This window comes from Anabrus simplex, chromosome 2 (genome assembly GCF_040414725.1).
Source record: "Anabrus simplex isolate iqAnaSimp1 chromosome 2, ASM4041472v1, whole genome shotgun sequence".
Taxonomy (NCBI): Eukaryota; Metazoa; Arthropoda; class Insecta; order Orthoptera; family Tettigoniidae; genus Anabrus; species Anabrus simplex.
The window spans coordinates 43589686-43616828 of NC_090266.1; the positions used below are offsets into that span (position 1 = coordinate 43589686).

At 39.7% G+C, this 27143-nt stretch overlaps 1 protein-coding gene across 1 annotated transcript in view; it reads left to right on the forward strand.

Annotated features, from left to right (window-relative positions):
• Window positions 1-1458: 1458 nt before the first annotated feature.
• Window positions 1459-27143, forward strand: part of sau (Golgi phosphoprotein 3 homolog sauron) — a 44116-nt gene continuing 18431 nt past the window's right edge. The window contains exons 1-3 of the mRNA XM_067140264.2: window positions 1459-1798; window positions 1939-2185; window positions 22648-22823. Coding sequence (XP_066996365.1) covers window positions 1604-1798; window positions 1939-2185; window positions 22648-22823 — 618 coding nt within the window. The 5' untranslated portion in view covers window positions 1459-1603. The remainder of the gene's footprint in view (window positions 1799-1938; window positions 2186-22647; window positions 22824-27143) is intronic.

A 27143-nucleotide genomic window follows, 5' to 3' on the forward strand; every position in this document is an offset into this window, starting at 1 on the left:
TGGGGCGATGGGGCGGCGGACGAAGTTCATACTTGAAAGTGGTTTGCTTTTGAAGCAATGAGCAGGATGAGGGGAGGAAATGTGCCTAATAAAACTGCATTTCTAAATCATAACAAGAAGCAACAGTGGCAATAACAAAGGCCGAATCCTCTTCATCGTTTTACTTTCTTTTTGCTAGTGGCTTTACGTCGCACCGACACAGATAGGTCTTATGGAGACGATGGGATAACAAAGGTCTAGGATTTGGAAGGAAGGAAGCGACCATGGCCTTAACTAAGGTACAGCACCAGCATTTGCCTGGTGTGAAAATGGGAAACCACGGAAAACCATCTTCAGCGCTGCCGACGGTAGGATTCGAACCCACTATCTCCAGGATTGTGGCCAACTCGCCTGTTAATGCTCTTCATCTGAGTCCATTGTCCTTATTTGAAAATACTAGACAGCACCTAAATGTATTACCACAACTTTTTATAATGAACTACCTGCATATAGAAAAAGGAAGTCGAGTTTAACATGTTTATTAAGTGTGCACACAATGTTAAATGGAACGGTATTCAACATTTCAAATTTAACATGTTGATGGTGTCACCAGTTAACATTTAACTGAGGCATTGCAGAGTCCAAAGATTACCAAGGAAAACGAAGCGGAAGGAGAAGAACAAGAAGGTAAGCCTGTTATGTAATGAAACTATGTATTTTAAAATGTTATCATGATTGATTTTCATCTGAAGCAGGTTTCTGTCTGTTAGTTTGGGTTCCAAGCCACCGCAATTAGCAGCCATTTTAACTTAGGCTTAGAAAGAAAGATAGAAATTTATTTCAATAATTAATTCCAACGAGCCAAAGGCTCATACAGAGGAATTGTACAATGAATAATATATTCAATGGCGGATCTACAAACTCTGAATACTTACAATGATATAATCAGGTGACTAAACAGTAAAAGTAGAGACATCAATACAGAAAGTGTAAAAAATAAAAATAAAATACCATTCTATAATTCCTTAATTATACTAAGATACTTAAAATACTTAGTACTACAAGTGAGTAACAAGGCAACAGGATTGACAAAGCGTGGCGAGTGTTGTTTCAAACATTACATATTTATATTTCACCTATGAAGTATCTATTCCATAAATTTCCCTTTGCCTTTCGTTGGAAAGTTATTAAAGTAGAGACAGCCGTTTGAATTAAATACATATCACAAAAAAGAGAAGAAAAAAAAGGACATATAACTCCTCAAACGATCACTATTATACCTGTCATCTCCCTCTTCAGTTACGCTGGGAACTGTAGAGGTAATGATCCAATGATGGAAGAATAGCCTACTCCTATCATAGCCTCTTTGGTCCATGATATTTAGAGAGGCAGAAGAAGAAATGGTTGTTGTCTGTTGCTTGGCAACGGATTAAATCACATCTCTTTACGTGGGTTACGTATGGGTTGGAGAGTTTGTAACATCAGCAGTCGCCATTTTGATGGATGTAAGCTGTGTTGTTGAATCTTCCAAATGTCAACATTGTCTTAATGCAGTCTTTTTTTATGTTGATATCTTACGTCTAATTAATAAAGTGCTGTTAATAAGTAGTTGCGCGTCAGAAACATGAATAGAGGTGACGGACTAGTGCAAAGACGTAATGTGACGCGAGATATAGGAGTAGGTGTGTCAAAAGAGTCTGGCGAAGTTGTTGAGAGAAAATCAACGGAACGAGATGACGACTTGGAAGATGGTGATTCTAAAGAAACTCGCCTGACATTGATGGAGGAAGTCCTTTTGTTAGGATTGAAAGACAAAGAGGTATAACAGTGAAATCTCATAAGCGTTATATCGTTCTGTCAAGTGCTGGTCATGTCCCTCTTCTGCGAAAGTTTTCTTCTTTGTGATACCTCGATTTTGATCAGGGCATTCTGTCTGAGATTTATGATGTTATATTTCAGGGCTACACGTCATTCTGGAATGATTGCATATCTAGTGGTCTGAGAGGTTGCATCCTAATTGAGTTAGGTATTCGTGGACGTATTGAGCTTGAAAAAGCTGGAATGCGTCGGAAAAGCCTCCTTAATCGGAAATTACTAGTAAAAAACGACACTCCCACTGGAGATGTGCTATTAGATGAAGCATTGAAACACATGAAAGAAACAGATCCCCCTGAAACTGTGCAAAGTTGGATAGAATATCTGAGTGGTAAGTGATTAATGTTAAGAACTATGATTGTGTAAGGTACAGTCCCCTTGTTTTGATGGGGAATACCATCAGATTATGATTTACATAAATATATTTCTCCCCAGGAATTACGGTACACTTTGTACTAATTGAGGCGTAGGTAGGCAAAATGTAACGTTCGACTGTCACCTACCAGCAGAAGCTACTCGTCACAATCAGCAGTGAAATAACTTAAATTGATAGACACTTTCTTGAGGGTTATTAAAACATGAACGTCGTAGTGAAAGATATTCCCAAAGATGCAAGTCCATGACAAGGTGGTACATATCTTATGAGAATAATCAGAATTGTATGTGACGTTTGTGTAATGTTAAATTCTGACCCAACCACCCAGGTGTAACTATCCATCTTGAGTAGCTGTGTGTAGACGACTGATCAGAATTTTAAGTGTAAGAAACTAGCCGTATTGCATCCATCTCTTGGCACAGGGCAGAGCAAAGCGTAGCTTCCACTGAAGTCCCAGTCTCATCCATGGTTGTGACATTACGGAAGCTGCTGAGGTATGGGTGGTGCTGAGTACATTCGGAGCACAACCGGTGCATCTTAGTGTTGTGAAAGGTGTTGCTCATAGGGTTAGTTGTGCTACAATAGCACTGCCTGGCCTAGTGAGGAAAGCAATGGCAAATTATTATCGGCACACTTCTTCTGGATATATTTACACCCTAGTGCTGAATCGGTCGATCTCGGCAATCTTCGAGATTCGTACTGGCAACCTTTGAAACACAAACTATGAATCGCTGATATGGTTAGGCGCTTGTGAGTTACAGATTATTGTTCTGCTTACAGTAAAGTGTACATCTGGCGTACACTTTACGTACTAGTACTGTTGTTGTTTACACAGAAAAGCCAAATTTGCATCAAGAAATATTATATAATGTGTGTGTGACACAGTGACACACACGGTTTAGAAACTTCATATCGATCGATCATATTCTTGATTCAGTTCAGAGGCATTAGTACAGCCCGTAGACCGGCGTAATTTGTAATGTTACAAGTGAGTGGAATTAGTGAAATCTTACTTGGAGAGCGTCTCAGAGGAGAGGTGTGTTCTTTGTGATGTCCAGGAACCCACCATCCCGCCCCAAGAAGTACATTTACTTTTATAACCTAATAAAGATTATTACACGCCATGCTCATTTCTGAAGTAGGTACTTGTATTCTTATTGGCCAATGTAAAGTGGCACGTGATCTCCTTCCCGTCAAGTATGTTGAAGATAATCCGTTACCAACCGCAGCACAATAAAAGCGCAAGTCGTATACGAAACTAGGGGCCTAACGCCGCTTTGCAGCTTCTAACCGCCCAGACCAATGGTCTTGTCCACGGCAAGAATCCTAACCGTCCAGACCAATGGTCTTATCCGCGGCAAGAATCCTAACCGTCCAGACCAATGGTCTTGCCTTGATCCTATCCTAACCGTATACGAAACTAGGGGCCTAACGCCGCTTCGCGGCTTCTAACCGCCCAGACCAATGGTTTTGTCCACGGCAAGAATCTTAACCGTCCAGACCAATGGTCTTGTCCACGGCAAGAATCCTGACCGTCCAGACCAATGGTCTTGCCTAGATCCTGTCCTAACCGTATACAGTTGGAAGCATAGTTCCTAAGTACAGAGGTTGGCTGCACTGAGCACTGGTGCAGAACATCCTTTCCAAGGCGGCCGCGAGCGAGAAAACAAACGTTACGCGTCTGTGTGAATAACGGTCCACGGGCTGGACTAATGATAATTCAGATTTCATTTTCATTCAGTTGGCAGCACTACCGGAACCGGGAGAGCTCTCTCCTTACTCCTCACCCCCGTACACAAATATATCCAGAAAAAGTGTGCCGATAATATCTCGCTCATCTTGCCTAGTAGCCTACGCCTCATTTTGGTGCTATTAGATGAAGCATTAAAACACTGCATAGCCTTTGGTGTTGCTGTTTGAGGATCCAACCAACCTCTGAGCTGATGACCTAACAGACAGACATTACAGTTCTCAACATGAAATAATTTATGTAGGCTAATCTATTTAACCTAATTCCAGCCAGCTGTAGGGTCTGTTAATGAAGCCCCAGTTTGCATTCAGTGGTAGGCATTTGCCACATAGCAACTTCGGCTGCACATATAACGATTGTGGACAAAACAAAAGAATTCCCTAAGAAGACATAGGCGTACCCTATATCTCCTTCGTCTAGCAAAACTTTCACCTGTAGTTAAAGGTTTTTGTAATGCAGGGCCTGTACCTTAATTAAGGCCACAGCCACTACCTTTCCTCCTTCCATCGTTGACCTTCAGTGTATTAGTGCGATGTTAAACAAATAGCAAATAAAGAACCTGAAATGGGGCACAGAAAGTTAATGCCTGCCTAACTCACAAAACTTGTACTACAAGAAAGGGTAAAACTCTTGAACAGTGGCTGCCAGTTTAGAGTGCTTATCATAAACCATAAGAGGTTGAACTTCATTTAGGTGTGTTTATTAATTTATTAACATTAGCTTGTTATGGTTAGGCGTTTGTGAGTTACAGATTATTGTTCTGCTTACAGTAAAATATATATGATGAGGTGTTTGTGTATTTAAGTTATTTCACTGCTGATTGTGACGAGTAGCTTCTGCTGGTAGGTGTCGAACATTACATTTTGCTTCATTGGCACTCGCTCTCCTAGAGATTTTATCCGAAAATGCTCATAACAGTCAATGACTGCTATATATCATTACCGGCAATACTGCAACTACTACTGCTAATGTCATTTTGGACTTTTATTTTTTCCTGTTTTCTTTCTCTGTGAAGTGCGATCTCGTTGCTCGTCTTCATAGAACTGTGCATATCTTAGTAAAAAATTACATTTTCTTGTGACACCATCTTAGATAGAGACAAAGAAATATGCTATTCCCAGGCATTTTAGCATTTAAATAGTGAGCATTTTATGCATGTTCAGTATATACGAGTGCTGTAAATAAAGTAGTGGCAGTATTGATAGAAAGCAATATTTAATGAACTAACAAGTACAGTTGCATTACTTTCATTCAGTGTAGTCACCTGCAATGTGGTCAAATGTCTGGAAGCCTTTGGGGACAGTTGACAAGGCGTTCTCTGTTGATGACAGCGATGGAGCACCCTACAGCGCGGAGTACAGATGCCATGTCAGGAAATCGGCAGCCTCGGAGGGGTTCATTCAACTTCGGAAACAGGTTGAAGTCACAAGGACTCGTATCTGATGAGTACGGAGGGTGTTCCAAGACCTCCCAATGCCACCGTTGCAATAAGAACTTGACATTGTTTGCAATATGACAACGTGCACTCACAGTAAATGTGGACGTTTGCGCCGCATAGTCGGACACAGATGTTGCTCCAGAAATCCACAATAGTAGTCACTGTTGACGGTTTCTCCCTCAAGCATAGCATGCGTAAGAATAACACCCTCGAAGTCAAATGCCACAATTGGCATAAGCTTCACCTGACGCTTTAATTCAGGCTCATAGGCTCGTGCCCATGTCTCCTCAATGGCTGGCTCATCAATATGCTTCAGAAATGTATATCTTTTGTAGCGGTACCTCTCCAGGTGGATGCCAGCCAGTGCATACCGATGCCATTTCTGTATGCCAGGGAGTTATGTGGAACACAACGGGACACAATTTTCCTCATGTTTCGACATTTCATCAGTATGTGCCACACCGTTTGATGAATGAGACCAACCTCTATGGATAATTCCCGAACAGTCCATCAATGGTCTACGGAAATGAGACCACTCACGATGTCAATCTGATCGTGAGGAATGGACAGCTGACCTGTGCAGTGCAAATCCGCAGTCTCATCCTGACCCCACACGAAACGCCTTGACCCATTGTGCAACATGCCTAAACATTAATGCATTCTTGCCACAGGCTTCACGTAATTCTTGACAACATTCGAATGCATTCGATTTTAATCCACGAACGCTGATCACATTTTGAAAACATGCTGTAGTGCAGTGAAATCGTCACACTTCACTTCAGCGCCACACAGCAATGACACTCTTAACTGGATGCCCATCAAATGCACACTACACATCAACAACAGCGCCACCTTACCGCTTCCATGTCCTATTTGCGCATGCCGATTTCCTGCGAGTGTCTCCACTATGTTGCCGCTACTTTGTATACAGCCCTCATATAAAAATTGTTTAATTATTCTTTAATACAATAGTGCTGTCCAATGTTCTCTTTACAATCCAGTGAAATGTGAGGTGAAAAGGTGAGTTACTTGTAATTATGTCTTCACACATTCATGAATATATGCAGTAAGTTAAATTATTAAAAAGTAATTTAAGTTAATTTTATTTCATTTTAGTTGCTCCATGTAAATGTCCTGTGTTATTGTATACTGAAACTACTATTTATCTCGAAAGGTAATCTGGATTTGATGTAAGATATATCACTCCAACATCCAGCCACAGTGAGGTAAAACCTACTGCAGACAAACATACAGTGACCCAGGTGCAAACCTTAAATTTGATTTTCCAGAGCTCTTGGTATGTTAATTTACTTCAGTGATGAGAGGTGGATATAATAGAGCAGAGTGGTGTAGTGTTTAGTGCCTGATGTGATCTTTAATTCACTTTGTCCTTCATATCTGTTTGTGTAGGATGATAATATCCTGTTCATGTAGAATATTACTGCCCTAGAATCCAGAATATCAGTTCTTCCTGAAATATGTCTCAATTTACTTGGGGGAAAAAAAAAAAAAATCCTGTATTGAATCTCTGTTAAATGTTCTAGTTCAGAGTAAGTGAAATTTAGGAGACCAGAGGTGCAAAATTGTCATAGAAAACGTCGATAGAATAGCTTCGTATGTTTCTGTACTAAGCTATAATAATGTTATTGGTTTAACATCCCACTAACTACCAGTACTTTAACAGTTTTCGGAGATGCGGAGGTGCTGAAATTTGTCCGATAGGAGTTATTTTATGTGCCGGTAAATGTACTGACATGAGGCTGACGTATTTGAGCACCTTCAAATACCACCGGACTGAGTCGTGATTGAACCTGCCAACTTCATCTCAGGTGGCCAGCACTCTACTGCCTGGGTTATTCAGCCCGGCTGTACTCAGAAGCCCAGTAACATTCTCCTCACTGCATTTTTTAATGTTCTCCAGATGTGCAAGGAATTCATATTCCAACCAAGATAACTTTTCATTGTTTATGTTAAAAAATGTGCATTCTCTCTTTAAGGTGACATGCATTTGTGCTGTTTACTTCCTAAACATTGAACCAGTTCCTGTGAATTTCAGTGAAGCAATGTTTGTACTGTAATTCGGGAAAGCTTGTGCTTTCAGATGCGAAGAGTTTTCCTTCAAGTGTTCTAGAGCAGTTATAACCTCCGTTGAGAATACTTCTTCAGATTTTTTCATTCACCTTCTCTAACTATGTAGGCGCAAAACGTATTTCCTTGTTAGGAAAGAAACAGGCTTATTTGTTTGCCTTTAATACAAGTTTTGTAGACACCTTCCTCTTATTTCTTCATGTTCGTCTGTCACTGTATTTTGTAGAAGCTGGGCTGAGTGACTCAGAAAGTTGAGGCGCTGGTCTTCTGACCCCAACTTGGCAGGTTCGATCTTGGCTCAGTTTGGTGGTATTTGAAGGTGCTCAAATGTCAGCCTCGTGTCAGTAGATTTACTGGCACGTGAAACAACTCCTGCAGGACTTAAATTCTGGCATCTCGCTGTCTCCAAAAAGTGTAAAGCCAGTAAGATTTTTTTTTAGAATTTTTTTGAAGATTCTGTCATATTTAGCATTGGTTGAAAGCTAGAAATAAAGGTCTGCTTTGGTCTTCTGAATGATATATTTGTGGCTTTATTTCTTTTCATTTGGATGATCATCTCACAATGTTTACATTAGTTTTGTGATTGTCAGTACCTAATCTCAATAATACAAAACCACAAGCTTTGTTTAATTGGGAACATGCATCATTTTCAAAAATATTTTTTTTTGAAAAGTACACCAATGAAATAGTACGTAAACGTATTACATTGTGGTATGTTGCCTTGTTTTCTACCATTAAAAAAATATTTAATAGTGCCTTTCCGCAAGGCGAGTGAAACGGCCTCTGACGTAAGCGGCGCGCTGTGACGTCACGATCCAGTACCGCATGGAGCTCTACCAGCCGTTGTGCATCAGCCGTTGCTAAAAGCCGATTGTTTATTATTCATGATCGCGAATAATTTCGAAATGACAGAAGAAACGTTCGAAACAGCACAGTCAGACAATCTACCATGTGTATATGTCATCATTCTTGAAAAATGTGACTTTTGTGGCCGCAGAAATTCACGGATAACAAGCAAGTTTGTAAGTGGCGTCTTTTATATACGTGCAATGTACTGTAACCCATAGTATTAGGATAACAACGAACCTGGATAGATATCACATCACTTTCAACATTTCCTTCTAGACTGATTCCCCTATTAAAGAATAACATTACATTTTCGGGCTTTCAGCATTAGTTAAGTAAGAAATCGGATTTCAGCACTAACATAAACATATAGGTAGCATTATAGTACTAGTCCGCTTCTGTGGTGTAGTGGTTAATGTGTGCCACTCCCGGAGGCCCGGTTTCGATTCCCGGCTCTGCCATGAAAGTTGAAAACAAATAGTACTAGGGCTGGAACGGGCTCTACTCAGCCTCGGGAGGTCAACTGAGTAGAACGGTTTCGAATCCCACCTCAGCCATCCTCGAAGTGGTTTTTCGTATTTTCCTACTACTCCTCCAGGCACCTAAGGCCACGGCCATTTCCTTCCCTCTTCCTTGTCTATCCCTTCCGATCCTTCCATCCTCCAACAAGGCCCCTGTTGAGCATAACAGGTGAGGCCGCCTGGGCGAGGTAATGGCCCTCCTCATCAGTTTCATCACCATACTCAAAGTCTCACGTTCCAGGACACTGCCCTTGAAGTGGTAGAGGTGAAATCCCTCGCTGAGTCCGAGAGAAAACCAACCCTGAAGGATAAACTTATTAAGAAAGAAAGAAAGAAAGAAAGAAGGAAAGAAAGAAAGATCATAGTACTATAGGGCTATAATCTATCATTCTCCCCCCCCCCCAAAAAAAATTATGGTTGGGACAACTGGCCTACCCACTTCCGGGGCCCATGAAAGAGAATTAAATATCTTTGTGGAGGGAAAAAATTAAACATGATAAAGATAAATATGACTTCATCTAGTTTTCACAAGTCGGGCTGAGTGGTTCAGACGGTTGAGGTGCTGGCCTTCTGACCCCAACTTGGCAGGTTCAATCCTGGTTCAGTCCGGTGGTAGTTGAAGGTGCTCAAATACGTCAGCCTCGTGTCGGTAGATTTACTAGCACGTAAAAGAACTCATGCAGGACTAAATTCCTGCACATCGGCGTCTCCCAAAAATCGTAGAAGTAGTTAGCGGGGCGTGAAGCCAATAACATTAATTACATTTGGTTTTTAACAAGCTGAGCATATCAGGAAAGAAAAGTGTCCTGGTGACATTTTAGTCGCTCAATACAGGAATGTCTTTGGGTGCTGTGACTTTTACTTTTTTTTTTTTTGCTTTACGTCACACCGTCACATATAGGTCTTATGGCGACGATGGGACAGGAAAGGCCTAGGAATGGGAACAAAGCGGCCGTGGCCTTAGGTACAGCCTCAGCATTTGCCTGGTGTGAAAATGGGAAACCACGGAAAACCATCTTCAGGGCTGCCGGCAGTGGGGTTCAAACCCCACTATCTCCCGGATGCGAGCTCACAGCTGCGCGCTCCTAACCGCACGGCCAACTCGCGCGGTATTTTTACCCTTCGGTTTATTGACTTGGCTTGTATAACCTAAAACTTAGGCTAAGTTGGATAATACTTTTAACACCTACATCACTATTTTCACCTGTGTGCAATTATGTTATTTATTTCATTAATATTATGATAATTATTATAATTGAGCATTGTTAACTTATAAGACCCCAACAGACAAGCATTGGTTTTGTGTAGAGTTATACATTTGTTAAATTCACGTTGTTTCCTTTCATGATGTACACGCCTATTCTTTGTTACATTATAGAGTATTTAGATATAGCCTAAATTTCTTTATCAATTAAGCTCTTCAATAAAGACATGCATAACTGTCCCATGCCAAGATATATTCGTAGAATTAGAGCTGTCAAAATGGTTCATAACCCCTTTGATTTATTATCTTGACATGGATCACCCAAAACATAGGTTAGGTTTGGAGAATACTTTAATAATCAGCATTATTTAATGCACTGTTTATTACTTTCATATTCCAAGATGTAATTGAAGCATTTAAATAAAGCACCATACATTAAAATTTAAAGTTTTACCACTAGAACAGCTGACATGGAAAAGTGATTTGAAATTTCAAACAAATTCATCTTACGTTAACATCTTCAAAAAAATAAACTGTAGACTTTTCCGATATATTAACAGCATTTCTCCGGCTCGCCAAAATCCATTTCTCCCTAGTTTTAGCGTCTTTGGAACATTTATAAACAATTTGTTTGGGATGGTAAGCGATGTGCTATTGCACATCGGAACTATACACCATTTATAAGTTTTCAGCCTCACTGTCTGTGCAGGATTCATTTTAAGTCTAAAATATACCACTCAGATTATTATCCAATGTATAGACCTCGAATTTAACCATACCAGACACTAACATAAAGTAGAAATACGCGAAGTGTATCCTGCTTCTCACAGCACACTATGTGTTATTTCGTCTGCTAATTCAGTCAACCTGTACGATGACGTCAGACCAATGAGATCGCGTACTTGCGTGACGTGACATTTTCGTAGATCTTTATCATGTTTGGAGTTATTATTTGTACATTCTGATCACATTTTTGAATTCTGCATGAAATTTTGAATCAGATTAGCATATTTTTAATTAAAACCCCGGATCATGCATGTTCCCTATTACTGACAGTGTTAGGGCATGAAGTTCTAGGCGAGAACATTTCTTTGAGAAGAAATATGCCAAAGGAATTTGATAGTTGTTTGATAAACCATTTATTAGACAGCGCTGTAAATTAGCAATCCAAAGGGGTTAAATCAAATCTACTGGGGGCCTGTCCACTGATCCATCAGGACCAATCCATCTTCTGGGATAGTTTATGTTCAACCATGATGAACACGATGGGAGTAGTGGGTAGGTGGACAGTCATATTGAAACCCTATGCAGGGGCATACATCGAGAGGAATCTCCTGTAGCAAATTTCGGCAATATCTCTTCCAAGGAAGTGAAGATAGTGATTACAATCAAGACATCCTTCCAGTACGTGGAGTTCAGTTAAAATATTCCCCACTATTCCCATTCAGACCTTAACTGAAAATCTTTCCTGATAGGATGAATGTTGCACAGAATGAGGGTTCTCCAGAGCCCATACTTGTGCGTTCTGAACATTTGTTATGCCATCTCTCATGTACTGTGACTCATACGACCACAATTACATGGCTAAGAAAGTCAAGCACATCGCAGAGTTGGGGTGGTTGCACAGGTAAATGAAAGGGTATAGCATAGTCTCATGTAAGGTATGCCTTGTTGGAGCTTTGTGATATGCTGCTTTGAGGCATGACGAGTGCTGATAGAAGTGGTATGCACCGAGTCAACGTTTTCTATTTCAGCCTCTCATCATTTGTACCCGATTCCTAATCTCCCCTGTACTTTTCGATACTGCTTTCTCGTATGTTATGGTGCATTGTCACAAACACATGCCTATGGGGTTGATATCTGTTCGGAAATAGACGCCAGCATGCCCTTATGATTGCTATGGCATTTCTATCACACAATACATACACATAAAGAATATCAGCGCGTTCCATGTCTGGCTCACAGCAAAGGGAAGAGGCCGAGTGAACTCTGTTATGTGCTGTATGTGTAACTGAGCACAGGGAAGTTGGTCATGTTCAGGTTTACGTTTTGAACGAGTGCATGACCTGAGAGTACATGCTTGTTTTGATAAGCAAAGATCGAGCCGCATAGCAGTAACTTCCACAGTAGCAACATTGAGGTGACCTGTTTCGCTTCTAGAGACAAAACAACACGATGCTTGTTCTTTTCCAACTTTGACAAACTGTAATTAACAAACAGCACTAGTGTATTGGCTGGCTCTCCCCCTTATCATTGCCCTAGTTACCTCGATGCATTTTGTCATAGAGGAGAAACTCACCTGTCTATACATCTTCGTTATAGAAAATACCGCTCTGTGTTCATTCTGCAAGCTCTATGAATGAAGAAAGCACCTGTACAATCCTCACTTTGTAACTAGCTCTGTGACCTCATTTAGTTTTACACCTCATACCGTTAAATTATTAAAAACATAAATCTAGCCATCATTGCCTTGGTGTCCCTCTGGTTCTCTTATCCTCGACCAATTAATTAATCTGAAGCAGTTTTAATGTGCCACTAAAATCCTACCACATTCTAGAACTGATGTTGTTTCACTCTGCAGATTTTATCAATTGGTACATTTAATGACAGTTGCCTATCATACAAAGAGAAGTTCTGGGATTGGATCCCAATAACGGACAACTTCCTCTTGAAGTAACAAAATATGATGATGATCATTATCATCCTCATCCTTTCTCCTTATCCAGCTCCTGCTGAGTCGGGGCATTTATGGCTCTCTCCTGCCATTCCTCTCCCATCCTTTTTTTGAACAACACCGGGTAATTAAACCATGCTAATATGTGATTGAAAGAGAATGCTCTTACGAGAGGGGTTTTACGTAGCTTCTGTAATCATTTTCTGAGCTTGTTTTGTATTAGTTTGGGCTGACTTTCTGCATTAATTTATCAGACGAATGTCAAAGACAGCTTGCACAGATTATTTTCTTGTTTAAAAAATAATGCTTTAATTTCCTTTAACCCTAGAACTGGCAATGTTAAATCTTGTGGTGGCAGCCATACTTGGCAGATTTTCAATTCTCTAAATAAAATACAAAATATACACGCAGTATGAAGTAAATGTAAGTTCCAAATTTCAAATTCCTAGGTGTTTTGAGAGAAATAAACATTAATATTTCCAAATATTGAGTGTGACCTAATAGAATCTGATTATGTTCTTTTAAGAACGAAGTGTGTCTGTTTTGTTCAGTAGTGTGCATTTTTAATCCATGTTTAATAATGTGTTTTTTTACAGGTATGTTATTGTGTAATATGTATACCGAACTTGTGTGTTCGGCAGACTGAAAAGCTTTTCAGTTCCATTTTCGGTTGCTGTATGGCAGGCTCGTGGTCACTTTCACTTTCCAATATTTTATGCAAAGAAATAGCGAATACACATTCCAAATCCGACTGGGAACCTGTTGGTTCATTTTCAATATCCTCAAAGTCAGATCTGTCACTTTCATCTTCCTACAAATTTTGCTATACTTCACCACTAATTTTCCCTAATGAAGATTAGACACACACTTTACTAAAAATGTATATAATCATTCAAATATCAATATGTATACAGAAGTAATTAACTCTCACTAAATGGAAAACTATGAAATAGAATAGCAGATTTGTTCACAAACACTACATCAATGGCACTCAAACAGATGGTCGGAAAACTACACTCATTTGTTTCTGTGAAATTGCAACCAAAGAGGTCGTAACTGTGAATGAAACTGAACTCACTGCTGCTGTGGACATCGAGAACTACAAAAAGTAGACCGTCATGAAACCTACTGAAGAAATGAGGAAATTACTTGATGAAATATGAACATGTCGAATATTCAAGAGTGCCAGTATAGCAGGGACTAAAATGTCAAATATTCGACAGTTGCCGGTTCTAGGGTTAAGTCGAGTGTTGGGTGTTACACATATTCTTGTTGCAAGAACAGTCTACCTAGGTACAGATTAAATGGGGCCGAATATGTTACTGTTAGTGGAAAACTCTATGAATAAACTACACAGAATGTGTTTATTAGGCTGTACGGATTTTTATGATTGCAGATATATTCGCATCTAGCATACCTATCTCATCGTTGCACTACCATGGCTAGAGCATTGTCAGAGATAATCATCTAAGATGCACCACTCATAAAATATCACATGTCATTGGTAGTATTTCTGCTAAGAATGCATGCCTTTGCTGGCGAGACCTAGTGTTTACAGTGCACTGTGTCTTCGAATATGGGCTAGAACAAATTTGTTACTCTCATTTTCCTGTCTCGGTCTCGCCCTTGGCTTTGACAGTATGAAAGTGACTGAGGTATGAGTGATGCTAGCAATGCCATTCTGTATGCAGCCAGTCTCTGTCATGAGTGGTGTGAAAATGTCGCTCCCACGGTCGGTTGGTGTGTACTTTTCAGTCAACTTGGCAGACTGATAATTATGTATTAGCAACTTATGGCTTGGTGAGTAAAGGAATGGGAAACTGCCTTATAGCAGCATGATTTGTTCCAAGGAATTTCCGACAAGAGATTAGTGTTTAAAAATTTTGCAAATTTTGGTCTGGGAAGACTTGGGAGTAAGGAGACGAGTTGCTCGACTAAGAATTCTAGTATGTAATAAGCAGTATGTTCGAGCTGTCAGTGGAGAGATGATGTGGAGTGACAGTTGACGTATAAGCTTGAATGGAGTTTTAAAAGTTGGACGATGATACTTTTTATTTTTAAAGGGGCCTAACATCTATGTCATCAGCCCCTTTTCAAAGTGGGAAAGATTATAATATGAAGATAAAGTAGGAATTCAAGAGGACAAGTTTGAGTAAATATTCATTTACAGGAAGAGGAATTGGGAATTGGAATAATTTACCAATGTTTACCAATGTCTTTGAAATCATTTAAGAAAATACTAAGTAAACAGTCGATAGGGACTCTGTCACTTGGGCGACAACCCTAAATACAGATCAGTGGCGATTGAGTTTGTATATATATTATTCTAGAATGCTCGCAGCATGACCGGAACATAATTTCTGCCACTGTGGGCTACGCTCACACGTAGACCAGAATGCATAGGTATTCAATTTGCCCTGGCATATTGTTAATAATTCACCCATATTCTGTTGCCTGCATCTGTGACTGCTGACACCATACTTGAATCATCTTCTCAGTGAGGCGAATTTTCATGGTAGTCAATTCCTTTGCCACTTCTCTCTTCACAACCTTCCAAACATTTTCATACCAGGCGAGTTGGCCGTGCGCGTAGAGGCAGGCGACTGTGAGCTTGCATTCGGGGAGATAGTGGGTTCGAATCCCACTGTCGGCAGCCCTGAAGGTGGTTTTCCCATTTTCACACCAGGCAAATGCTGGGGCTGTACCTTAATTAAGGCCACGGCCACTTCCTTCCAACTCCTAGGCCTTTCCTATCCCATCGTCGCCATAAGACCTATCTGTGTCGGTGCGACGTAAAGCCCCTAGCAACTACTGGGAGTTTCCTTTCGAACCCAAGGCTTCTGGGCTGCGAACATCGGAGCGTAAGTCGTGAGTGAATGTTGTATGTGTGTGTATTGAGTGAAAGGTTAATGCTTGTGGCCACGAATGGGTGTGTGTAAGTGGATTTGAGTTGTGCTTCTGTGTGTGCTGTGCTGTTTGGATGGGCCGGGTTCGTAGTCCAGGGGCCTATGGCCAGTTGAAGGCCGTTTCTTTTCTTTAATGTTAACTACTTGTCTCTATTATATTTTCGGGGGATAACAGATCTCCTGTTCTGTCTTATACGTAAGAGGTCAATAGAAGTTTATTGGTTTACCTTTAAAGAGTGTTTCAGCTATAATGTTATACATAATGTTGTACATATGTTGTTGTCAGTGAATAAAAGACAGATGGATTTACAGATGGAAAGCTCCCTCACCTCGGTCCACCTAGCTTCCTCTCTGGGAATGTTCCTATTTTCCTAGGCCCTTATGTTAGCACCTTCGCAGGAGTGAAAAGGAGTTGAATTCCTTTCATGAGGACACACAAATCAAAAACTGAAGAAGTTAGAGTTAGAGTTGTGATAATTGGTATTTAGAAGACCGCTTACTATTAAAGAAACAATTTTTTTTTGCTTGAAAATTCACTTACGGGGGGAGGAGTGTTGAAAGGAAGTGAAAAAAAGTGAATATTTTTATGGGGATACTTATATCTCAAAGCTGAACGTAATAGACCCTACCCACTGACACTGGGGTGTATGCAGGTGGACCGAGCAAGTTGGCCGTGTGGTTACGGTCATGCAGCTGTGAGCTTGCATTCGGGAGACAGTAGGTTCAAAACCCATTATCAGCAGCCCTGAAGACGGTTTTCCGCGATTTCCCATTTTCACACCAGGCAAATGCTGGGGCTGTACCTTAATCTAGGCCATGGCCACTTCCTTCCCACTCCTAGCCCTTTCCTATCCTATCGTTGCCTTAAGACCTACCTGTGTTGGTGCAACGCAAGGCAAAAATTCATAAGTTAGAAGTAACAGACATGAAAGTAGCAAGAATAATTGCTAGTACAAACAGGTGGGAACATTGTCAAGAGGGTGCTCTGAATAAGGAGGTAGAGGCTATGTTAGGAATGACCTCGATGGATGAAGGTATATGTATAAACAAGCTTTGGTGGTGGGCTCATGTGAGGCGAATAGGTGAGGATAGTTTACCTAGTAGAATTATGGACAATGATAGTTTGACTTAGTTTCTAATGATTTAAAGATAAGAGGTGTGGAACTACAGTGGAACCTCAATATCTCAAATCACCTCGGGAGCTAAATTTTATTTTGAGTTATGGAGATATAGAGAATACTATTTGTGACCATGTGTGGCACATAATTGAGTCATATGTGTCTATGGACTTATACTGAATACAACAAACAAAAAGCTTTTAGTGACAGGAGTGTCCGAGGACAAGTTCGGCTCGCCATGTGCAGGTCTTTTGATTTGATGTCCGTAGACCTGCGCGTCTTGATGAGGATTAAGTGATGATGAAGACGACAGTACTGAATAAAGTATTTTTAACAGTATTATAAAATGTAGGCCTTACAAGCAAACTCGTATTTTACGGCATCACTTTAATTATAACCCTATTATAGTAACCTATTACAGTACGTAGGGTAGTGAAACAAGAAACATACCTCCATTAACACTTTTGGAAAAAAATCCATTAGACTCTTCTGTTTTTTACTGTTAACCTTCTTTTCTTCCACATACTTTTCAACAACATTTATTGCTCTGAAAACACTTGGTCATTTACATTTGACTGACTCTGTATGTACAGTCGAAGAATAGCCACTGGACTAATGCCTGGTCTGCTAACGGTACGCTCTAATTCTTCTTCTTCTCCTTCCTTTTTGCTCGGCAGCAGCATTGGCGGTATCCGTATGAGGTTCGGTCGCTATAACGCCAGAGTCCACATTTATGTAAGCCACAAAATCAGCTTTGCAGTTAACAAGCTGCTGATATTCCGCCCATTCTTCAGGAACAGATGTGACCTCTCCCTCTCCGTGTTCTGAAGCTCCTAAATCACCTTTCAAAAATCTTGCTTTGCGAGAGCCGTTTGGTTGTTTCCTGCTTCACATCAGCCCACGATTTGCTCGGCTTTCTTATCAACTGTAGTAGATTAATGTCTGTTAATGACTTTTCAGATTCAATTACTCTCAGAATTCTCTGAACAGGGCTCTTCCTATGGAAATGTTTCAAGTTTTTAATCACCCATTGGTCCACGGGCTGTAGTTTGAATGTTAAGTTCTGTGACAAGAAAACCACTTGCACTGCCTCTAACTCCTGAACGTGCATCTTGGGATGAGCAGGGCAGTTGTCTACGAAAGAGACGACATTTCTCCTCTATACCACGCAGCCAAGATTCGTAAATGGAGCTTGTCATGCACTACTTCTGGGGTTGCTTTCGTATGTGACCGGTAATGAATTCATATTGCAAGAAATCTGCTTCATTTCCCATATCAAATCCTATTTACAATGAATCAATAACAGTAAATTTCCACCTTTTCGATACTTACATTTGCATTAAGCAAATCAATCGTATACAGTACACGTTTCATTCCATGTGGAACATCTTCAGCTGTATTACAACGCTTAGGTGAAATTACGAAGTATTCTCTTCTTAAGAACATATTAATAAGTACATTGTTTTACTTATAAAATCTATGTGGATGGTTGAATAGGGTGGTGAGATGGGACAGAAATGGATTTACTTATTTTAGCCTAAAACTATATCTATTCATTGGAACAGATGTTATAAAAAAATATTTTTGTTTCCAGCATTTTTCACTATTATATATGATAATCTGCTTGTCTACTAATAAAATGTTTTTGAAAAATAATGTTCACCAGGCGAGTTGGCCGTGCAGTTAGGAGCGCGCAGCCGTGAGCTCGCATCCGGGAGATAGTGGGTTCGAACCTCACTGTCGGCAGCCCTGAAGATGGTTTTCCATGGTTTCCCATTTTCACACCAGGCTGTACCTTAATTAAGGCCATGGCCGCTTCCTTCTCATTCCTAGGCCTTTCCTGTCCCATAGTCGCCATAAGACCTATCTGTGTCGGTGCGATGTAAAGCAAATAGCAAAAAAAAAATATTAAAAAAATTCCTTTGTCACTGTTCTATATTTTACAAGGATGTTCTCTTCATTTGCTCCCTCCAAGGTGAATGTGTCTCTTGAATTAATTGAATTCAAGAGGCACTCTTATAAAATTAAAACAAACAACATTCGCCTTGGAAGGAGCAAATGAAGAGAACATCCTTGTAAAATATAGAGCACTCTTTCTTTATTCGAATCAGAAGTACAATAGAATAATACTACATTTAAAAGAAACAAACTATATACACAAATATATACAAGTAAAAGGTCTACAACAATATATGTCATACAGATGTCACGCCGATTTAGCCCAAAATTTGGCCATTTCAAGGGCATTTGGATTGGCCAGCACCAAGTCTTCCATTGTGCAGTTTGATGGACACAGGGGGCAGCATAGCATGTGTTCGGTTGTCTGAAGTTCATCACAGTCACAAAAGGCCGCATCGATGGGGAAGTTCCATTTTTGTAGATTCGCTCTGGTTCTACCCACTCCAGATGTAAGTCTGTTTAAGGACCTCCATGTCAACCAGTCCTCGGTGTGACCGGGAGGCAACACTTCCTGTGGTTCCATCCATTTCAAAAGGCCAGGGGTCTTTTGTTTCCATTTGGTAATCCTGGCTTTGTCCAATGATCCTTCCAGGTGTTCTAATGATGTTAAAAAGGCTTTCCTGGACTTCAGTCTTCGTTGGGCAGGTTGGTATCCAGAGAGTGGATGTGAAGGCATTCAATTTGTTTTAAGCCTTTCGTTATTAGCAGGGACCTCTCTCCTGACATCACAAGGAGCAGTACCGGCAAGGTGATTGATTTTCTTGAGAGTTGGCTTCAGGACACCAGTAATTATTATATAGAACACTGACAAAGGAAAATTATTTTTCAAAAACATTTTATTAGTAAACAAGCAGAATATCATAGTGAAAAGTGCCGGAAACAAAAACATTTTTTATAACATCTGTTCCAATGAATAGATATAGTTTTAAAATAGGCTAAAATAAGTAAATCCATTTCCCTTCCATTTCTCCACCCTATTCAACCATCCACATAGATTTTAATTTACTTCAATTTTTAAATTCACATATATTTTAAGTAAAACAAGGTACTTATTAAGATGTTCTTAAGAAGATAAATACTTTGTAATTTCACCTAAGTGTTGTAATGCAGCTGAAGATTAACGTAGCCACAAAGTCACACACGAGTTGTTGTCAGTTGGTACAATACTTTTATTTACGTATTCACAAATTAATACACACACAATCTTAGTCACCGTATCACCAACCAAACACTTCACTTGTAGGATATCAACAAAGCCGCCATCTTTAAACAGTTGACAACTGACACCGAATACCACAGATGTTACACTTTGAAACACAGATAAAACAGATGACTGCCGATCAATTCAACATGGAGGCTGCTTAACTCGGCATGTCAGCCACTCTCTTCCAATAACTTCCAAACCACAACTCAACAGTAACTCTCAATAACTCGTTCAACAACTCACTTGTCGCTGTCAAGATCGCCTCCTTATATATGTGCTGGCCAGGCGTCTAGAAAGTTACCTTACTAAAAATACTACCTTCTTGGATATTCCCGAGTGTCCAATACATAGAATATAATGTGCAGAATATTCTCAATTGTTCTGGTGTCTATACCATTCTGGCAGATACAGCGTGTTTCACAATTATGGATTACAAATTATACAGGTAAGAAGAAATTAATTTACAGGTATTTACATTAACGGAACTGATATCGGTGTCTATGTACAACACATTTCATAACCTCACACACAATACGATCATTCGACTACATAAATAATACTAAATGGATGTACACTTCATAGCTATACATACAAGTAATAATAATAATTGTAAAATAATAATAATAATCACGATCGTATAATAATAATAACCATAATATTTCAAGCTCGATATCTGCATTACTTACCCATGGGTAAGAGAACATTGTTTTCAAGTTATACCTGTTATCTCACTTGCGTATAAATGTTTCAAATGCAATGAAACATGTACTGTATATGATTTATTGATTTGCTTAATACAAATGTAAGTATCAAAAAGGTGGAAATTTACTATTATTGATTCATTGTAAATGAATTCATACCCAAGAAACAGTGAGGCTTCGCCGATTTTCCGATGATTAGAAGTTTTCGGTCATAATTAGCTCCCAGCATCACTGTAACTCTCCCTTTACTTGTTAACTCTTTCTCACAAGCCACAAATGCAGTCTTGTACAGTTAATGTTGTACAGAAGTCGAGTTAAAGAGTATTTGTTGCTTCATGGGAGGAAATGTTTGCTTCAAGAAATCAAGAAATTTGTGTAACCGAATTTCGACTAATAGAGAGAGAAATACACACGAAGAATAGAACAAATGCCCGGGAAATTGAATTTATTTGAGATACCGAAAATTCGAGTAATGGAGGTTCGAGATATCGAGGTTCGGCTGTTAATGAGGCCACAGGGCTAGTTACAAATTGAGAATTATGGAGGCATTTACTTCATTCACAGAAGTGTGCAGACTGAATGCGGAAAGGCACAATGAAGATGTGTGTATGCATTCATTATTATTAGATGTGTATATGCATTCTTAGTTATCACTGTTTTGTTACTCATCATTGAACATTAGACTACCGGGCGAGTTGGTCGTGCGCGTAGAGGCGTGCGGCTGTGAGCTTGCATCCGGGAGATAGTAGGTTCGAATCCCACTATCGGCAGCCCTGAAGATGGTTTTCCGTGGTTTCCCATTTTCACACCAGGCAAATGCTGGGGCTGTACCTTAATTAAGGCCACGGCCGTTTCCTTCCAACTCCTAGGCCTTTCCCATCCCATCGTCGCCATAAGACCCATCTGTGTCGGTGCGACGTAAAGCCCCTAGCAAAAAAAAAAAAAAAAAAAAAACATTAGACTTGCCCTAGTCAGTTTCAACATTGTTGGCTCTATTCTGGTGGTCAGTTTTGGAACATGTATGTTGTTCTGGAAACATCACTTTATTATTATTATTGTTATTATCATCATCAAATACACTGCAATTGGGAAATATTCCGGTGGCAATGATAACTTACAGTAGCGTGATAATAAAGTAAAGCTAAGACATTACCCAACAACAACAAGAGTACAACAAGCAATTTCATGGAAAGAAAATATTACAAGAAATACTACTAGTTTAACATTCTAAATCCAGCATCATAATATACAAATCACACACTCAAATCCTAGCAAGAGGTTTCATGAATATTTTATACCATAAGACGGGGATCTACTCCACTTGTATGCTTTTCATACACCTGGACTTTGTGAATTTCTTGTCTCTATATGGGCAGTATAGTGGAAAGTAGTCCTATCATCATGGAATTTTGTTAATGGTTACATAATTGAGTCTGTAATTATGATCATCAAACAAACTAAAAAGAAATACAGTCAATAAAGAAAACTATAGAGGGGAAGAGTATAACCATGATCGACATTAAGCCAAGAGTCTGAGGGTAAAGCACAGGTAGTGATCCTACCAGTGATCAATGCAGTCTGTAGCCACTCTTTGTAAACTTTTTCCTTATATTTTCTCCAATTCCTGATTTCAAATTACATTTTCACTAATTTTTCCCAGGTACTATGCAGAATTCTGTAACATTTCTTATTTTCCAGAATTCTTGGCTGGCTGCCCTGGGATCCTGTGAATTATTTCTCCTTAAGGCTGAAGCTTATGGATGTCACGCATGCACATATAGCTCTGATATGGAGCTATATTTGAAGGATAATAGCCACACCAATGATACAGAGTGCAATTGGGGATTTAAACTGACTACGCTGAAGTTTCTTTGATGTAGCAGAATTCTTCTTAAGATCTGTTTGGATTGTCTTGTGTATGACCATACACATGTACTATTTTAATGCACTCTGCTGTTTAGTCTATCATGGCTTGAATCTATTCTATTTTGTAAATTTATTTTTACAGGTGAGACCTGGAACCCATTAAAGTTGCGTTACCAATTAAAGAATGTGAGGGAAAGATTAGCAAAAAACTTAGTGGAGAAAGGTGTCCTTACGACTGAGAAACAGAACTTTGTTCTGTTTGATATGACCACACATCCACTTACGGACAATGTTGCTAAGTCACGGTTAGTGAAAAAGGTATGTTAATGGCAAGTTTCATTATTTTGTGAAACCATGTGTTAGCTTTTTGTGTATTACCTGTCGCCATTGACAAAGTAAATTAGAGAAATCAAAGAGTATGGTAATTTCCATACACTAAAGAAAATTGTTGCTTATATCTAAGAATTTTTATGCAACTTTCACTGATGGAGAAGAGAGTGACAATGGTTTTCCCAATCTGTTTCTTTAACACATATAATTCTGCTCCTGTTTGCTTTTTACACCTGGATATTTATAATATAATGATGTGGCATCAATCAAACTTATTTCTAGTCATGTCCAAAAACTTTTGACCATTAGAGGAATATTGTGAACATGAAGGACATAATTTGCTGGAAATCCAGTGCTTGTTGTCTTGTTCTCTTGCTTTATGTTGTTTTCTTGATTCTTCATCACATGGGAGAGGGTAGGAGGTATTGGTATTTGAATTCATATAGGAAAAATAGTTGTGAAACATACAAAATACACAGAAGTTTAATTATTAGATTTGGTAATTGTTGGTAGAATCCAGGGGCAGAAAAAAGTTGCATTGGAAGGTTATGGTGAAAGGAAACAGCCACAATCAAGTATGGCTTGTGGGGCACTGATAGTGGTATGTTTCATAATTTTCTGCATAGATTATATAATAACTAGTTTGTATCTGAAGTATGGAATTAGTCATTACATTATGTTACGTTATGTTGATGATGTAGTATGGATCAGCATGCAACATTAGATGAATTTCCTTAATGGCTGCTTTATCTCCTGAAGAACTTGGAATAGAGCTGCTCAACCTCATTGGAGAGGGTGGGTAATGAATAAAACAATTATTGGAACTTTCATAAGAATAGGTAAATTTAAAGAAGAATTGGTGCTTATAAAACCTCCTAGCAATGACACCAATTTTCTAAAAAAATTATTAAGTCACATTCTTATTCCCGTCAAATATAGAATGATTTCATTAGGTGACTGGTTTTATATATAGACCGTTTATTGGCATTTCAATGTAAAACAGCTGCAAAGCATGAATATCAGACAGAATAAGTGAATAATTATTTATTTGAAGCTTCAGAGAATTTACTTTAAATTAGTAGGGCGTTCATTGCAGCAAAAAAGGTGGGATCCTTGTACAGTATAAATATCCCAGCATCTAAATAGGTGAAGATGGGGAAAGTTGCTCCCTGATACTCGTAGATAGTCAGGGCAACACAAAAAATATTATGAAAAAGTATGATTTACTAAGAAGAAATCAATTGAGAAGAGAGCTCTTCTTTCGTCTAGTGCTGTCTGGGAGGTTCTGTGCTTGCCAGTTAAAAGACTTTTGAGAGTCTCATGAGGACAATTAAACATGTCCCTGTCTGATAAATTGGCATCAATGCTATATAACACTGATCAGGAGGACAAGGGCCGATAGGATTTGATTCGGCTTGTGAGGAAAGTATTTGTGTTCCGTCACTCCAAATTGCATATTCAGACATGGTCGCTGAGAGAAGGGTGTAGCGTTCTTACCGTGTAAAATTTTTCATTTGACCAAATGAGTAGCTTAAAGTAGTTGTGGTTAGTAATATTATGCTATGATGTTTGGTCACATCATTGAAGATGGTATGTGCAGTGATGGGACTATAGTCAAATGTGCTCATTGTCACACTGCATTGTGCCTCAAACACTTAATTAAAAAGCCACATCTACATTATGATATTGAACTGAAGTAATACAGAGACATGACTCATCTGTATCAACACTTGAGTGTACACTGGGTAAATAATCGCCTTTTATGTATTACACTTGTATTGATAATAACTAACTTGTATAGGGTGCTTCCAGGCTATAGGGTGCTTCCAGGCCATTTTCAATGTTGCAACCAAACTGCAACTTCTTGCAGTTATTCATTTGATCAGATGCATCATTTTACAACAAAAAGAGCCTTGCACAAACACCATATCTACTCGCATATTTACCTCCATCACATATTTTCACTGCTGCAGGGGTGTTTTGTTTTTTTTTTGGGGGGGGGGGGGAAGGCTGAAAACCAATTGTTACTTTTTCACATGTAATTTACCCACCCCCAGTTTAGCTCAACTAAACAAACCTATCATGCTTTGGAAATGAAAAAGTAGGAAGATTTCTTTAAATGATGGATTTGCAGAACGGGAATTAAGCTGACATTGCCATGTGCAAGACTGTAACTGGCTCCATTTAACTACGTGTGTTTGGGTGTCACGCTAAGTGCATTTTAATCCAGTGTTAATGAGTCTGTCGGTACATTGGTATTTCAAAAAAGCTGTATTGGTGATGGTTTTATGTCCTGTATCTGAGTTTCTCTCATCACGCTATGGTGACATGTTTGTTCACAGCATTCACTCTAGAACATAACCTCTCATTATCCTGTTCCAATCACGCGGGACAATTGTTTAGAAAAATATTCCCAGATTCAGATATTGTAAAGAAGTATGCATGTGCAAAAACAAAAAATATCTGCCATTGTTAATGAAATGGCCCGTGATACTGATTAAAAATTGATCCAAATTTTAAGGAATGAACCTTTCGCGATATCCACTGATTGTGGCAATGATATAGGTAGTACCGCAAGCTACCGGTATATCCTGTCGTCATGTCATGTTCCAACAAAGAATCCAAGATGACTTAAAATCACTTGCTGATCATCATCATTTTCATTTGGATTCTGCTGCATTGTCACTTGTAACGAGAATGCATGTATTATCTAGTATGCAGTTTTCTGATCAGCTGAGCTGCCATCTCAAGTTGTTGGCAGGCTTGCGAGGCAAATATTGTCCCGAGTTCCCAGCTGTAAAACAGATTGCCAAGCGAGAAATGACGGCAAACATTACACTTTGCAGATAAAGCATGAAGTTTGACTTACACTCAAAACTATGATTGTGCAAATCACCAAAGCAATTACAATATTTTCCTAGAGAAGGGGAACGATTTAGAGTTCTTTCTCGAGGGTGTGGGGATTTTTAGAATGGATTATTTTTATTGTCGTTGTCTGGTGGCTGACAGTGAAGTAGAACGATTGCGTTATTAGAGCAAAAAGCAGGCCTCTCACGTCCGCGAGCAGCACAGGAGCACGGTACAAAGTGAAAAGCAATTATACACAACATACTGAACATAGCACAATACCTTTGTTTATATACATATTCGTTGAGTTACATCATTATATATTGTTACATGTTGGTGGGGTAAATGAATGGACACAGAAGAGTAGCACTTAACTTCTATAAATATATTATCTTACTACTTAATCTTAATAAACATTAACACACAGTCATACCAGGACCACAAATTACATGACACAGTGCAGAACTCACATTTACCGGGCGAGTTGGCCATGCGCGTAGAGGCGCGCGGCTGTGAGCTTGCATCCGGGAGATAGTAGGTTCGAATCCCACTATCGGCAGCCCTGAAAATGATTTTCCGTGGTTTCCCATTTTCACACCAGGCAAATGCTGGGGCTGTAACTTAATTTTTTTTTTTTTTTTGCTAGGGGCTTTACGTGGCACCGACACTGATCGGTCTTATGGCGACGATGGGATAGGAAAGGCCTAGGAGTTGGAAGGAAGCGGCCGTGGCCTTAATTAAGGTACAGCCCCAGCATTTGCCTGGTGTGAAAATGGGGAAACCACGGAAAAACATCTTCAGGGCTGCCGATAGTGGGATTCGAACCTACTATCTCCCGGATGCAAGCCCACAGCCGCGCGCCTCTACGCCCACCGTACCTTAATTAAGGCCACGGCCGCTTCCTTCCAACTCCTAGGCCTTTCCTATCCCATCGTCGCCATAAGACCTATCTGTGTCGGTGCGATGTAAAGCCCCTAGCAAAAAAAAACTCACATTTACAGAGTTCACGCTCTCTCTTAGATCTCAGAGTTCATTCACACTAATTCACACTCGGTCTTCGTTCTCTTACACTTACAGTCTCACTCAGTGCCACAGTTACCCTCGCTGCTGCTATCACAGTCCTGCTGTCCGAATTCCCCGTTGACTTCGTTCACTGTCCCGTGCCGATACCCAGCGTTCTCTTCTACACCGCTTCAGAACATGACATTCACTACACAGAGGCTAGCCCAAGAGACTCAACTTCATAGCAACAGACAGACAGAATGAACACTCAATTCCACAGACAGAGCACTCCACAGACTGCCACTTCAACTGAGGCTGTTCCTTCCTGCAGCATGTCTTATATAATCAGACAGCTCTTCAAGAGACTTCAAATACTAGAAGCCTCTGGAGGTGAAAGGCTCTTAGTTTGCAGTTCTCGTTGTTTCTGGTCATTGCTAGTGGCTACAGAGAGACACTAGA